This window comes from Arvicanthis niloticus, chromosome 7, assembly GCF_011762505.2.
Source record: "Arvicanthis niloticus isolate mArvNil1 chromosome 7, mArvNil1.pat.X, whole genome shotgun sequence".
NCBI lineage: Eukaryota > Metazoa > Chordata > Mammalia > Rodentia > Muridae > Arvicanthis > Arvicanthis niloticus.
In genome coordinates, this window is record NC_047664.1 from 89,604,205 (window position 1) to 89,621,191 (window position 16,987).

The 16,987-nt window shown below is 39.4% G+C and overlaps 1 protein-coding gene across 1 annotated transcript in view; it reads left to right on the forward strand.

Annotated features, from left to right (window-relative positions):
• Window positions 1-6,979: 6,979 nt before the first annotated feature.
• Window positions 6,980-16,987, forward strand: part of Afp (alpha fetoprotein) — a 12,528-nt gene continuing 2,520 nt past the window's right edge. The window contains exons 1-7 of the mRNA XM_076937719.1: window positions 6,980-7,098; window positions 7,766-7,817; window positions 8,848-8,968; window positions 12,151-12,362; window positions 13,226-13,358; window positions 14,322-14,419; window positions 15,699-15,834. Of these exons, the coding sequence (XP_076793834.1) occupies window positions 6,996-7,098; window positions 7,766-7,817; window positions 8,848-8,968; window positions 12,151-12,362; window positions 13,226-13,358; window positions 14,322-14,419; window positions 15,699-15,834 (855 nt within the window). The 5' untranslated portion in view covers window positions 6,980-6,995. The remainder of the gene's footprint in view (window positions 7,099-7,765; window positions 7,818-8,847; window positions 8,969-12,150; window positions 12,363-13,225; window positions 13,359-14,321; window positions 14,420-15,698; window positions 15,835-16,987) is intronic.

A 16,987-nucleotide genomic window follows, 5' to 3' on the forward strand; every position in this document is an offset into this window, starting at 1 on the left:
TACAGGTGGAGGGACCCACAGCTCCAGCTGCATATGTAGAAGAGGATGGCCTTATTGGGCATCAATGAGAGGAGAGGCACTTGGTCCTGGAAAGGCTTGGTGTCCCAGTGTAGGGGAGTAATAGGGTGGGAGGTGGGAGAGGGTGGATGGGTGGGGGAGCACCCTCATAGAAGCAGGGAGAGGGAGGATGGAATAGGGGGTTTCTAGAGGGGAAACCGGGAAAGGAGATAATATTTGAAATGTAAATAAATAAAATATCCAATAAAAAAAATCCTTTGTTGAAAATTCTCTGTTTAGCTCTGTACCTCATTTTTAAATTGGGTTATTTGGTTTATTGGAGTGTAACCTCTTGGCTTCTTTATATATTTTGGATATTAGCCCTCTATTAAATGTAGGGTTAGTGAAGCTTTTTTCCAAACCTGTGGGTTGCTGTTTTGTCCTATTGATGGTGTCCTTTGCCTTACAGAAGCTTTTCGGTTTCATGAGGTCCAGTTTATCAGTAGGGGCTCTGTTCTTATGGACAGAGTAGTACTTTTGTTTTGAGAACCATTCTCAATATATAGCTCAGGTTGGCCTCAAACTTATGGTAACCCTCCTGCCTCAGCCTACTGAGTTTTGGAATCACAGGCATCTGCTGCCACAGGCAGTTGATTAGTATTCTCTTGAAAGAGGTTAAGGGACTTTTCTAATTTTGCTTGTGTTCTTGTCTCTTCTGCCATTTATGGCACCATATTAGAGAAATGACCTACATCAGACATTGAGTCTTATGGGCACCTCATGATCTTGAACCTCCAAGTCTTCAGAATAGAAAAATATATTTATATTATCTGTAAATTTCCTCATCCCTGGCTTTTTATGAGAGCAGAGCAATGAAGAACACATGGGAAAAGGAGTGTCCAGCAGTGAGTCTGGCACAAGGCTGAGTATTCATTTGGTATTTCCTGCATCTGGCCATTGCTCTAGCATCTGGGCAGAGGCAGGCTCCATTTGAAGAGGTCACCACCAGAAAAGTATTCAGAGAGGAATTTCCCTGTTCATGGCGTTGTTTCAGATGTGGTGTTTCCCTCAAGTGGTTCATAGTTTGACTGTGTGGACCAATTTTCTATGTTAAGGACCCCTGCCCCTACTCAGCCTGTCCAAAGTAGCTAACCCAGAGAGAAACAAACATTCCGTGTAGAATGTACATTTTTGTGAAACTGGTTTTCAGTTGACCCTCCAGTGACATTGCTGTACCTCTGCTTGACCTATATCGATGTCTGAGGGCACCTTTATTGACTTTGACATATTTCTGTCCTTTTAAGTTTGACAGGCAGCTCAGTTGCCCAATTTGTCTCTGAACTCTTTTAGTTTGTTCCTGTGTGGGTGAAGAAAAAATATTTTCCCCTCTAAATACCAAAGATCCAAAGATAAAATTCCTTTGATGAAGGAAAACAGACTTTTCTCCCTCCATTTTGATTTTCCTTTGAGCAAAACATGTTCACATCAAATGTGGAAAGTAAAGCATTTTCCCCAGATCAGCTCAAACTAAACAAAAGAGGGAGAGTTGATGGAAACCAACCGAGGGACAGTAACATGGCATCTGGGGCTAGATGTGAAGAGACCAAGGAAGAAACCAGTAGAGAAAACATTGCCAAGCTTGTCATGAGCAGTGTGATGGTGCTTACATATCTTCATACACAGCAAAAACATCTTTCCATGTTTGACTTCTAGTTCCTTGATGTAATCATATGTTAGGGGTTCCCTGAGAAAGTGTGGGGAGGGTCTTCACATACGGGCTCAACAAACATGTATAGAGTAAGTAGAGAGAATTTAACAGCATAAGTGAATGGGGAGGAAATGTCCAGGTGAAGTGTGAGCTCCCTTCTTAATCCTTGAGTTCCCAGGGATATGGAGACTATAATAGCCATGAGTCTGTTTTCCAGTCACAGATATCAAGAGTATGGGATAAATATAACAAAATCTTCAGAGTAAGGAGGGCCATAGTGGCCTGAAACACTATAGTTAGAGTGTGTCTGCTTTGCAGGGTTCATTTTAAAATCTGAGGATAACAGGCATTGTCTTCCTCGAAAGATGCTAGATTCCATCCCATTCTCACATGTGCTCTTGGGGTCCCCGAGGAGGCTCCAAGCCCTAGGTAAGATAATACATGAATATTTCAACAACATTATGTTACCAGAAGAGCATCAGATGTGTGCAATTCATTCAAGGGCATAAGTTCTGTAAAGATTATGCTGTGTTTCAGATGCTGTGCTAAGCACCATGGTGAATTCAAGAAGTTAATCATCTGGGAAGAGTCAGATGGCTCACAGAAGACTAAGATTAAAGGGCACATAAGAAGCTACATGAGAAAACAACCTAAAGAGTGTTAGAAGTTGTCAGAGAGGGACCTTCTCTAGTGAGTGCTTAGAAACACCCACAGACAATTATATGGTCTATACCTTGAAGAGTGGTGGTAAGCTATTATAAGCATTGATGGGTAAGGCACTAGAAATGTAAAAACTATACTTTCAGGAACACACACAAACATGCACACACACATACATACACACTCACATACATGTGCACGTACACACACACACACACACACACACACAAAGGATTCTGAAAGAGTGAAAGTCATTTTTTGTCAATTCACACAAGCAGTCTAACTGTACTTTCTAAATATAATAGTTCTAAGAATGGTGATATTTACTCTCATCTTTTTAGAAATATTTGTACCTACCCAGCATTTAGGATACATCGCTCTACCTCCACATGAAAAGACACTTGAGGAGAAGTATCGTTTTGTGACATAAATGATAAAATCCAGAATCAGTCACATTAAATAATTCGCTGAATGTCATATGGCTAATAACAGGAACAGGTAAGATTAGCATCTTTTTGATGGCAGAGTTCAGTTTACCGAGTCACATCGCACCTGGGAAGATTCAAGGATTTATGGAAAAAGTCAACAGAACAAGAATCAGAGCAACTGGAAAGTATTTGCCATGAACTCTGTACTTAGGACTAAGCTTTGAGCAATGGCACAGCAAGGTTTAGCACTGTTTTCGGTCAGCACACGAACTGTGGTTCAAAGCTCCTCTTTATCTCCTCTTGTGGCATTTGCTATCTCTGGTTCTGCTTTACCACACAGTTTCTCATCCTCTCCCACAGCTACACGAACCCCCAATATGCTGGAGATATTCCAATACCCATTCCTTCTGTGTAGTTCTGGAGATAGAAAACAATAAGCCAATGTCTGTCAACTTCTTCAACCTGCATATCAGGGTGTTGTGCCCACAACATTCCTGGGAGTAAAGAGCAAGCTTGGGTTACATTAAGTCACTACAACTAACCAGAACCATTAGGGCAAACCAGTCTCTGCCTCTGTCTCTCTGTCTCCCTCCCCTCCCCCTTAGGACTCAGTATGTGTGAATTTAGCTTTTAAATCATTTTTTTTCAAATTTACTTCATTCATATTACACAGTTTTATGTGTATTTCTCATTTCCTATCAGCAATGCTTTCACCCATGTGGCTTATTAGACTACATGCTGCAGCAGGTTCTTAATTGGTCTGGTCTTCTTTGACAGCAGCAGAGATATTTTCAAAGGACAACAATGATTTTTTTAGTTGTCTCTCCTTTGTGGTCCTCCCATTATCCTCAGATGAAGTGGGAGCATGGTGAAGTCCATAAGATACAGCCTCTGCCAGCCTCATCAAAAACACTCCCCCTATCAGGTTCGGTGATGGGTAAAGCTAGTAGCTTCATAAGCTCAGCAACCTGAGTTCCATCGCTGGAGCTCACAGAAGAGGGGAAAGAGAGAACAGAGTCTATGGGGCTGTCTTCTGACTGCCGTGAGTATGTGCCAATCTGTGTCATGGAGAGTTGACACCCAGAGTCTACAATCCGCCGAGTCCTGCCATTTCTGAATTCTGTTTCACAGACATTGCCTTTCTTCTCATTTCTGAAATATGCCCTTCTCTCCATCAACAGACCTTTCATTGCCTTTTACACTCCTAGAGTTAAGAGGTAAGCCTCGTTATTTAGCCTACCTACCACCTTTTCTTCGTGTCTCTTTGAAATGTGACTTCCTCCAAAAATACCTCAGCTGTACAAAGATGTCAGGAGCTCTTTTCCTTCCACACAGTACAACATCTATCATAGAACTTGGGTATAGTGGATGCAGTCATTCATCCATCCTATGAGATATGGTCTCAGTCAGTAATCCTGCCTAATTCTTATTGCTGACTCTTCCCTTCATCTCATATGCAGACTTCACGTTTTTGTTGAATGAATAAATAGACTCCCATGTGTTAAGTTCTACTCGGTGGCAAGCCCTATCCTGAGTTATTAATTCTCACTAGTTTTTTTAACCTTCATTTACTAAAAAGGTATTAATTTTTCATAATTTTATAGATGAAAATATTGAGAATAAAGCTGGTTTGAGTTTCTGTCACCTGGCTGACAGTTTGCATAGTCAAGGGTAGAGCCTTTCACACACTAAAGTCCAGTTTGTTTAACCATCGTGCCTCTGAGGGGTTTCATGGGCTCAGGAGGTAACAAATAGAACCAGACGTAGAGCTATGGGAGGTATGTGGTGTGATCTCAACATTTGCGACAAAGCTTTGAGCAACAGCACACGTGGGCTTAGGGTTGTTTGCAGATGGTATTAGAGACCTCACACAAAGTCATGTGGCAGATAACGGAGAGGGCAAAATTCAATCCTAGTCGCCATATGTTCATGTTTAACTGTGACCCTGTGTACCGTTCTGATCACATGCTTTGGAATTGTGGAGCTCTCCCCACAAGGCAGAGTGCAGATAGGAATTAAAGATGACACAAACCCTGCAGGCCCTGGGCTGATCTGGGCTGCTCTTCCTGGCTTAGGTGTAGAAGCATGCCAATGAATTGGTGGCTGATATAACGTGCCTCTATCTTGATGTGTACATATTATCTGTAGCTTTTGTGTATGTGTGTGTGTATGTGTGTGTGTATGTATATACATGTATGTATATATGTATTATCATATTTACACATGATTCATTTAGCCTTTCTGAAAAAATGATGAAACCAGACACTTAGCCTATCATATTACATACATACTAGCATAAAACTTTACATAGACTCAGTAAAGGTAGGAAGATCTCAGAATGGTCAAGGAGAGGAGTAGCACACCTGTAATCCAGGATCCAGGAGGCCAAGTTAGGAAAATCAGGAACTCAAAGCCAGTTGTTCACAAACCAACCATCCAAATGATTGACCAGCCAAAAAACCAAACTAAAATGGAAAGTCATATTTCACTTTAAACCCTTGTCATTGGATAAATACATTCATTATCCACTCAGCAAGTGTTGGGTCCTGTCTCGACACTTGATGTGCTATGCATAGTGTAAAGTGTACTCAGTGTATTTAAATCATTTACTGTTATTTTATTCAATGAGTTGGGATGAGAGGAGAGAGGGGAAGAGGGAAGGCAAGAAAGTAAAGGGAAAGAGAGAGAGAGAGAGAGAGAGAGAGAGAGAGAGAGAGAGAGAGAGAGAGAGAGAGAGTGTCAGAGTCTCATTTCCCTGGCAATCTAGAAAGCTAATGTTAACCTCTGGCCTGTCATTGTTGTGTTCTCGTCTACTTTTTATTTTGAGGACAGAAAGAAGTGCAGGTACAGTCTGAAAATAAGGTCACACTGTGTGTTTCCCCCCATTTTCTATTACTAATATATTATGAGAATCTTTCCATTGCATTAACTATCACCCTACAAAACCAGTTCGATAGTAGTATTTTTATCCAGTTTATGAGTACGTTATATTTTCTAGTGTATGTCATTTGTTTTTATAATCAGTTCTTTAAAATAGCTGCTCACAGGCTATGCAGATGGCTCAGCAGTTAAGGGCACGTTCTGCTCTTCCAGAGGACCTAGGTTCAATTTTCAGAGCCCACATGGCAGCTCACAACCATCTGTAACTTCATTTCCAGGGGGGCCGACACCCTCTTCTGAACTCTTCAGGAAACCAGGATGCACACAGTGCACAGGCATATATTCAACCCAAACACTGAAGCACATAAAAAAAAAAGTTTAAAGAATGAACTTAAAAAAAAAAAAACTCAACCGCATATGAAGTTTTAGCAAACATGTCTGGACCTCTAGACACACAGATTCTGACACACTGAAGTCTGAGTTATAGTTTAGATATATGCACTGAGAACTTTTAAAAGTTTTCTATTAACTCTAATGGGTAAAGAAATTAAAAACTATCCTAGACTCTATGACATCAAGGGTGAAGGTATGAGATGAAGCACTCTTAGGGTTAGAAGTGTATCAGTGCCTGTTAGTTAGTGTTAGCATCACCATCTTGAGGGCCTGAGAGGATGATGCAGCTGATCCACCTACCTGTGACATACATACAGAATTATTCTTTGGCACATAAAATTAGAATGGGAACTCATTCATTAAGTTTTGTGCTGTAAGTTTTCTATGTTAAACCAGACACAATACACTAAATAAAATATACCCACTTGGCCAATGGTTTTGAGCTAAATAATAACTGGATAGTCAAGAAATATATCCACTAATGAAGAGTCTGAACTAGTCAAACAATATGTTCAGTGCCTAGCACACAATATGCATTTTTATTATTTCTTTTAAAAAGAATTAATCTAGTTGGAGTTACATAGTAAGTCTGCTACCTTTTTTATGGCTATATCAATGTTTTACATAGAAATAAATACATTATTCTTAGGCTTAGGATAAATTATCTATTTGAACAGTTTAGATGGTGAAGAACATTTGCAGCACTTGCAAGATTTTTTTTCCACCCTGAAGTGGTCTTTGTCCTTGAACATAGGATACAAGTGACCCCTGTGCTGTTAATTATTGGCAAATTGCCTAACTTCAACTTAAGGAAATAAAGAAATATGTTTGCCCACTGAAGGTTACTAGTTAACAGACATCACCTAAAAGGGATATAAAAGAACCTCAGCAGAGCTTTTCGCAGTATTCCACTTCCAGATCTGCCTGCGATGAAGCCATCGGTAGCCATGAAGTGGGGCCTAACCATTTCCTTCATTCTCCTGCTAAACTTTGCAGAATCCAAAACACTGCACACAAATGAGTTTGGAATAGGTAAGATGCTGTATGACTTGGGAGCTATTTTTCTCTAACAAAATTCTTTAACATTCCCAAATTTGCATCTCCAGGTATCTGGATTTAGGCATTATATGTACTGTTATGGACAAGGAATCTAACTGGTAAGACAGATTTAGATGAAGGATAAATGTAATTTTATGTGTGAGGCTTATAAAATAACAGCAGCGTTCGACATGATCAATTTTTGTTACGTTTCATGCTCATTTTTTTGATATTATTTATTTAGACAGCCCACATGGCTAGTTCCTTCGAATTGACAAAAATAACGTCTTTATTCTCAATCTTTTAAAAAGGGCTAATTCTTTGACTCTGGAAAGCCTTAGTGTGAATGGGCAGACTGTACCATAATTATGTCCAAAGGCTACTAAATTAAGCCAGGTATAGTATAGCCAGTATTATAGTATTAGGGAGACAGATAGTAAGGGAACCTGAAATATGAGTATCAGTGTTAGGTCTACAACTGATCCTTCTGGTTAACTTCGTTGCTTAATTTTTTAGTTTTCCCAAGTGTAAAATTAAGATGTCTGGACAGGCGGTTCCTAATAACTTCACAGTTCTAAAATTTACGGTTTGGGTTTAAATTCAACAACGGTTGCTTTCCCAGTTGAAGTCATCAATTGTCAAAATCCGTTTTCTTTTCCAGCTTCCACGTTAGACTCTTCCCAGTGCTTGACAGAGAAGAATATGAATGACATGTAAGTTTTGCTTCCATAAATGTGCTGCAGAAATGGCATGCAAAGATAAGTCTGCGTAACTGAACATACGTTTTTTTAAATTACAGGAGCAAATTGAACAGTTTTAAGGTTTTGATTATGCTTAGTATCAAACTGCTATGCAAAATTTTTAACTTCAGTCAATGCTTTAGACCTTGGCCTTTACACTGCCTAGAATTCCACAAAGCAAGCCAAATCAGATTCTTTCAAAACTGAAGATTAATTTCTCTGCTGCTTTGTATGGGCTGAGGAGTATGTCTTATCAGAACCAATAGGAAGATACTGCAATATTCTCTATATTGTAAAATCTTTAATATCAAGTCATAGGAAGTAAAATATTTTTATTTTTGTTATTTGTGGAGAATATTTTATTAAATATTGTAAATATTTATTGAACATTTTATTTAAATATTGTAAATAAAATTAAGATGTCTGGACAGGTGGTTCTTAATAACTTCACAGTTCTAAAATTTACGGTTTGGGTTTAAATTCAACAATGATTGCTCTGTTCTACTTATTTGAAATTTATAGTAAGGAATTTAAACGCGTGTGTTACTGATGATGTCTGCATGCAGAAAGCTGGACACACGTCACTTTGAGTCAATCTGCGACTAGCACAATCTAAGATTGGGGTTTAGTCATGCTGGGAGCAGACATAATTGAAGATCCAATGACTTCATCTTTGCTTTTAAATTAAGTGAGAAAAATAGTGTAAAGAATGCAGGCCTTCCCAGGTACAGATGCTCAGTGAGCAGTGATCCAAAAAAAAAAAGTACATTTTGGGGAAATCTATTTTGACTTTTAAGACTGGAATCTGTATTTATGGGTGAAGGTGACAAAAGAAGGCTGGCATTTCCCTCTGAGTGACTAGAATCCAGTTTCCCAAAGATCTGTAGCAAAAGGGGCCTTCTAAACAGATCAGAGCAGAAAGCCACCAACACACAAAGCTGTACTTGAAAGACAAGCGTGACTGGGTCTAGTCCTCAAGCCTCTGCCTGTGGTCTCGTTTCAGAGCTATCATCACCTTTGCCCAGTTTGTTAAGGAAGCCGATGAGGAGGAAGTTAACAAAATGACTAGTGACGTGTTGACTGCAATGAAGAAAGACACTGGCGACTGGTGTCTAGAAAACCAGGTGAGTGAATACAGAGAAAGCCACGTTGACACTTAACCAAAATTTAGGCTGAAGAAGAGAAAAAAGATGCCAGGAAGTTGTGCATTTTCTGAAGGCGGGGTTCAATTAGTTCTGGAATCCTGAACAGCACTGTGTTACAGAGCAAGCATCTGCATAAAGGAGCTGAGATTAGCACGAGACTCAGTTAAGGTTCCAGAGTAAGGTTCTCTAAGTGGCCATGTACACATTCTCTTCTTTGAGCTTTCATACCTGCAATTATGGAGTGACATTAGATCCATTCAGAGCTGTCATGGAGATTTATGTTGATGATGAATGGCAGTATATGGCCTCTTATACAGACAGTCTGGCTGACAGCATTCTAGGGATCAGTGTAAACATGTTGATAATCAGAACGCTGCTTGGAAGGTGATGCCAACAGAAAGTCTGTCCAATCAACTAAGACAACTTGGCTTCAGCTTATCATAAGAATCCCTATCTTATTTACAAATGCTAATTTATTAAATTATATTATAATATTTATATTTTATACATATATTACATGTTACATACTATATTATATATTACATGTAGAGACACATTATATATTATATTGTGTATTATATATTGCATGTTATATTCTATATGAACAATCCATACTTATTATATAGTTATAATTTTATATATTATATCATATTATACAATAATAATTTAATTAATTGACTGACTAAGTAAATCTCTATGATAATCCTGCAAGGCTGAGGATAATTTTCCCATGGAGGAAACTTAGGCACAGAGAAATCATTCCTTTGAGGAACTATAGTTTGGTAGAACTGAGGATTAAATGAAGTCTTCTGACTCCAGAATTAGGTCCTTAGGCTCTTACTGTTGAGCACAGCATGGTGAGTGTGAGGCTCATAGCTGGTTGTCTGGGTTGCTGGATATGGTGCATACCCAAACAAGGAGCATAAATGTCTGATACCAAGGTAAGTCAGAGCTTTAGAAAATCAATCAAGTTTTAAGTACCCAGTTGTCCTGGTATAGAAGCTCAATACAAAATAGCTATTATTTCTTTAATTTACTCCTGTATAGAAATAAACTTTATACTTGTTAGAGTTATTTAAGCATGAAACAAATACATCAGAGCTCTGTCACAGTGAAGTTGAAGTAGCCAAAATGTTATGTGTCTGGCCACTGTGTAGAAGATCTCCTTTTACAAAATGATAAAATGTATTCTTTGAGACTTTCATAAAAGTATTTAAATCCTCAGCCCCTTCTAACTCCCCCAGTCTGCCCCCACTGCTACATTGTTATTGCAGTCTCTGTTTTTTATTTGAAACTTATGCTGTCTAACTAGTGCTTGCAGTATGTGCATGAGCACAGGGCATTCCAATGGTGCATGTGCCAAGGGCCATACCCTAAAGAAACCATGCTTTTTATTTTCCAACTGCCAGTCACTCCTCTGCAATGGCTGGGGATTTATGAGCCCCTCTCCATCCACGTGAGTTTTGATTAGCTGATTTTGTGAAGGTCTTGTGCAGACAACCACAGGCACAGATATTCCATGTGTGCCATTACCCTGTCATGTATGAAAACAGTTTTTGCTGTAGTCTTCCTGCAATCTCTGGCCATAGAATGTTTTCTTCCCTCTTTTCCAATGGACTCTGATTTTGAGGGGAGAGAGACTCTTCTCTCTGTAGATGTCCCATTTGGAGCTGAACACATCACAGCTACTTACTTATCTTCTGTATTTTGGCCAGTTGTGAGTTTCTGTATTCATCACCATCCCCTGCAAGTAGAACCTTCTGGGATGAAGACTGGGGGCTGCACAAAGCTCTGCCTCTCTTTGTTTAGAAGGCAACCTGGTACTATGTCCGTTCAGTAAAATAAATAGAAATAGGTTTGCTCTTAGGGAGTATACCATTCTCAGCCATGGGTTCTTGGCCCAGCTTACAGTGCCAGGCCTGAGTGCCACCCTGTCAGAGAGCACTGTTTGTCACTTTCATGAGTTTATGCCACTGTTGTACCAATGGATATACCTTAGCCAGGAGAATTGTAGCTCACAGGGTTTACAGCTGGGTCAGCCTGTAGATTAGATGACCTTTCTCCCCCAGCATTGTGCACAGCCCCTTCTGGAATTATGAAATCTAGTCAGTAAGAAGGCAACTTCAGATGCTTCCAACTCTAAAATTTATTAGTTAATAAGGAACTCTGGTTTGTATCTTAGTTTTAGTCATTCTTTGTTAGTCAGTTAAAAAGGTCCAGAGCACTTCTTATGGTGCCTCTCGCATTCAGCTAGTGTTCAGGGCAATGTTGCAAATGGGATGACTTGTCACTACAAATTCAAAAGGTTTATTTAAAAAGGTTGACTGAAACACACATGGTGGTGCACCTCTATGATCTCAGGGCTTGCAAGGCTGAGGCAAGCGGATCCAAATTTGAGGCTACTCTAGTTTACGTAATGAGTTTCAGGCTAGTCATGACATCTTCAGGAAGAGACTATCTCGTCCACATATCATCACAAGCCAAATGTGAATATAGAGAATTAGAGTCTTAAGAGAGACTGTTGAGATTTTTAAAATGTTAGCAGTTGTAATAGTTTAATAATGATTTTTACTGAGGTGGGTGACTTCCTTAAAAATAATGGTCTTGTCCAAATCTCAGTAAATTTAGGAGCTAAGGAAGAAAGCATTTTAAAATGTAGCTAAATCAGTGATTATGACTAATGAAGAATGGTTCTATACTTAGTCCACTTAGAAGTCCCTCTTATTTTTAACTAAAATAATATCTAGTTTCTGACTATTGTCATGTTGTTAGAAGGCCAAAAGGAATGTGTGTCTATAAAACAATGATTATGTAAAAAGAGGGAAGTTTCTATTATCTTAGAGACAAGTTTTTCATGAAATAAAAGAGTGAAACTCACATAAAACAAGATTGGAAAGATAAAATACTGCATGGCCCTCTTTACTTTTAAAATAATTATATCTCACACACAGAATGGTACCCAACAGATATAAGCTTAAAGGCCTTCACCCTAAAAGCTACCAAAGAAAGTCCTCACATTAGACTGAGAGGAAATATACTGAATATGGAAATTTTTCTTAATTTACTGTTCTCATTTTGGACACTAGAAAACTTTCCACACTGGTTCCAGTGGAGTTAGATAGTCGCCTTTCATTAACAACAAAAGATTTTCTTTTTCCCAGCTATCTGTGTTTCTGGATGAAATTTGCCACGAGACAGAACTCTCTAACAAATATGGATTCTCAAACTGCTGCAGCCAGAGTGGGGTGGAAAGACACCAGTGTCTGCTGGCACGCAAGAAGACTGCTCTGGCCTCTGTCCCACCCTTCCAGTTTCCAGAACCTGCCGAGAGTTGCAAAGCATACAATGAAAACGGGACGGTGTTCATGAACAGGTGAGGACTCTCCAGTGGGCAGTCATTGTTTTTGCTGTCTACACACTGTGTCTGTGTACTCCAAAGTGTGTACAAGTAGGAAATGTAGCCAGAGTGTGTCTGTTGAGGTCTGTGCAAAGAACACCCCAGGGGCTCCTGTTAGAAGTACACTGTGAGGTGTAGAACAGACCGCATGCAGATTCAACCTCTGATCCTTCAGTCTCTGGAAACACATAGCTCCTTCTCACCTTTAAAATTTTGATTTTGCTTCAGACAAAAATACATCAGGATTGCAAAGAATGACTTTTGAGAGCCATTAAACTGATAATTAAGACTGTGTGGTCAGATGTTGTTGGAATAAATGTGCTTAGCACAAATGGTTGAATACACGCTCACAAGCTTTGATGTCACCCTCTACCCTCCCTTTTAACTTTAAAAAATACTTCATTTTATTTTTGAAACGGAGTCCTAGGAAAGCCAGGATGGCCTTGGAATAAGTATGTAGTTAAGGATGGGTTTGAGATTCAAGGTGTCTTACTTAGAACCTGGCCTGGCTGATTCCAGACATGTCTGAGCAGACTTACTGAAAAAGACATTTCAATAAGAATCATAGCATTTTTGTTTATTTGTTTTCATAAAAGACTCTGGAACAATGTATTGGATCTTTTCTCTTGAGGTTGACATGTAGGAACTTTTTGACAGCTTCTGAAAAAAGCATGCACACTTCCCCATAACAGCACAGTAAAGAAAAAGTCCACTGGACTCTGTTGCTTTTGCTGTTACCCTGATCTTTAAATAAATTCCAGAGCTCGGTTCAGGGCAGTTGCAGTCCACTCATCTTTTACATGTTTGCAAATTTCCAAGCGTTGTTGTCCATTCCACAGGTTCATCTACGAAGTGTCAAGGAGGAACCCCTTCATGTACGCCCCTACCATTCTTTCCCTGGCTGCTCAGTATGACAAGGTAGTTCCAGCGTGCTGCAAAGCTGACAACATGGAAGAATGCTTCCAGACAAAGGTAGTATCTTTGTGAAGCTATATGAAACTAAATGGGTCTAGCTACAGTGCAGGGAAAACAGATTAAAGGTGAAAATGTGCCCCCCTGTGGAGAAGAAGGCCATCTTCAGAAGAGAGTGTAATTCTTTCTTATCCTAAATGAAAGTCCTTTTTACTTGACCTTTCCGATTATCAACAAAATTTCATTTTCTAATTATAGTTAGAAATGATACCCACAATAGTAAGGTACCACTCTAGGCTGAAGTAAAAAATGTGTGTGCTTTGTGGTTTCATGAATCAGAATTTACTGAATGTTTAAAGAGGGCAGAGGCAACAGCAATGTGTGTATGCGAGGAGGAGACTTAGTATCTGCAAGCCGGTTTGAGTGATGGGATTGTGTCCCTCTTCTGTAGAGCAGAAAACAATGTTGATACATAACAACCAGCCCTATAGGTAACTGACAGCTGGTAACTGAGCACACTACAAGTTTAACCAGAGCCAAGGAAGCTGGAAATTGGTGGGGTTGTTCATGTGTTGGCTTTTCTTTGCTCATTTCACTTTGCCTTTTGAGTCAGTCTTTGTTATATAGCTTCAACTGGGCTGAACCCCTGAGAATCACAACTATAGTGCAATCTTTTTTTTCTCTTTCTTTTTGTTTTTCTTTTCTTTTCATTTTTTTTTTTTTTAAACAGAGCAGGAACCAACAGGCTTTAGTTTGCCTGGAGGCTGGACAGGTGCAGTTGTCCATGTGGTCCCAGTATCAAAATTATGACGTATTGATTTGAAGACTTTTAAAGAGATCTCAGACATATATACATTAGAATTAATCTAAAAGTCACAAAAGTAGAATAATGTGCTTAAACGTCCTGAGTTTAGTACAAGCTATTTTATACTTTCAGGTGTCATCTGTACTGAGCTTTTCTAGTTCTTAGGTCCTAGAGAGAATGAACGGGTTTTCTTAACACTTGACTTCTTCTGCATCTAGAGAGCAATAATTGCAAAGGAATTAAGAGAAGGATCCATGCTAAATGAGCATGTATGTGCAGTGATAAGAAAATTTGGATCCCGAAACCTCCAGGCCTCGTAAGTATAAGCTTCTAAGGAGGCAATCTGATAGGCTCAATGTAACGTCACTCCACCCCCAATAGACCATATTTCCCCAGCTCTTCTACATAGTAGGTCAACCTTCATGGAGAGACCTCTCAGACTTGTAGCTTAACAAGAGATTCTTCTTGTTAACCAGGCTTCCTAATCAACCCTGTTGTGTCAATTGTTGCTTCTCAGTAAAATATTCCCTTGAGTCAACAACTTTAGAAGCCAGTGGCAGGTGAGCAGACGGTTCTAAGTGCCGTGAGGCCTAGGTATTGTGCACAGCCAAGCCCCAATGCACATTTTCAGTCCCACAATTCCTTCCAAAGACTGGCTGCACCTTCCTCCTGGAAGGGATCAGACTTATCCTACAATTACCTCCTGATTCCGCTATAAACTTAGTCACCAATTCATAAAACACTTAAAAAATTTTTGTCTTAACAGTAAAATAGAAATGACACAATGACAGCAACTGCATAGTGTACCTATCAACAAGAAAAGCCATACACTCCACAGTTATTCCCAAGCTGTCAGTAGCAACGGCTCAATCATTTATTCAAGGAAGCAGGCTCTTCGCACAGACACCCTTCCCATGAACTCGGCAGCTTTATTTTATTCTTCCTTCTGCCACAGGCTGATGCCTTAGTCTCTGATGTCAAGTCTGGTCTACTTCTTTCAATCTGTTTATTCGGGCATCTGAACGCTCCCTGATTTCTCCCACATATTTATTTCTATGAGATGAGAAGCAAGTATTATTGTCAAAGAATTTTCCCCTTCTTAATCCTTTATTCTTTAATAAAAATATACATTTGTTCTCTTTGAGGCAGAATCTGGTAGTTCAGGCTGGTCTTGAGCTACTGATTCTCCTTCCCCCACTTCCGGTCTGCTGGAATTATAGCTGAGTGCCTCTTTGTCTGTAACATCCCCCACTTCCGGTCTGCTGGAATTACAGCTGAGTGCCTCTGTGTCTGTAACAAAGATCCAAAATGCTCAGGGTCAGGGATGAACAGGCAAGGACAACATTTATCTTGAGTTCCTAGAAAGTCTTCAGGAAGCTACAAATTACTTCCAAATTATTTGAGGACCCAGTCCCCAATCTGCAGAGTTTATGCCTGGTGGAACAGAAGCTAATGAGACCTAAGATGTGTTTCCTTTTCTTTTAAAGGGACACACCTCCGTTCTTTTCCATTGGAGGCAACTCCCCAGATACTCTATAGACAATGCGATTTCATCCTGATAAACAAGATAATTTTTTTTAATCTTCCTCTCCCAGAACCATTATTAGACTAAGTCAAAAGTTTCCCAAAGCAAATTTTACTGAGATTCAGAAGCTGGCCCTGGATGTGGCCCACATCCACGAGGAGTGCTGCCAAGGAAACACGCTGGAGTGCCTGCAGGATGGGGTAGGAGTCTCCCTCTCTCCCTTTTTGCTTTGTCTCACTTAATATTTCACTGTGCCTGGCTTGGCTGAGGTGCAGTGAACTTACAGACTTTCTAAGAGTAAAATTTAAGGTATGCCATGATTGCTTTTGGGTCTTACCTTAGGCATTAGCAATACCTGTCCCTGACCATGAAACTACAATACATTCAGTTCTTCATTTGACTGAAATACAGTCTCTTCCATGAGCTAGTTGCAGGTTTACAGTGAGTGCCACTTGCCAGGAAAACGTATAAATTGACATCAAAGAATGACATCAAAGACCGGAGAGATAAGACAGTCGCCTTCTTGAAGTTATAGACTGTCTTTTGTTTACCACAGACATTGCATTGTCTGTGCAATGTCTGGCACATTGAAAGATTCTGTCATAGTTTAATGACAGACTTATAAGTAAAAATGATGCAGGAAACTGTTGTATGAGGGGAGGGGAATATCCATTTATTGCCAAGCAGAGGTGTGAATAAAGAGATTTAAAAGAATTAAACCCCTAGGCTTTTAGTAATAGATTATATAAAAACTGGTAATATACATGACATGGCTATTTTGGGCTAATTCTGAGCTTTCTAGATATTGAACAAGAGGTCTGTATATACCAAATCACTCTGCTTTTCATCCCTGTGACACCAAGGGCTACTTAAAAAAAATCTCTGTTATTAGAGGCTCATATGACTTTGGAAATAGGGGCAGGAAAGATTCACTTCAACATACTCTAGGGTCACTCTTTGTAGAGGTAGTGAGGGAAGTCAGCAGGTGGCAGGAGCTCCCAGGGGACAGAGTAGGACCAGCATTAGGGGGACTGGCACCCCTTCGGTGTGGAGTGGATGAATCCTGAGGCACAGATTTGATTACTTATTTTCTCATGCACATTAGGAATTTCCCAGCCCCTCAGGAATACCAACAAAAATTATTATTATTATTATTATTATTATTATTATTATTATTTTATTATTATTATTATTTATTATTATTATTATTATTATTATTATTATTATGAGATCAGCTATCCCGGTTTGTAATTGACAATTTTATTGGTTTTTGTTTGTTTAAAAATTAGCTTTTAACTTTTAGAGCTCGTAGCTACTTTTTCATTGAGTGGAAAAATAATTTTAGTACTTTACAGGAAG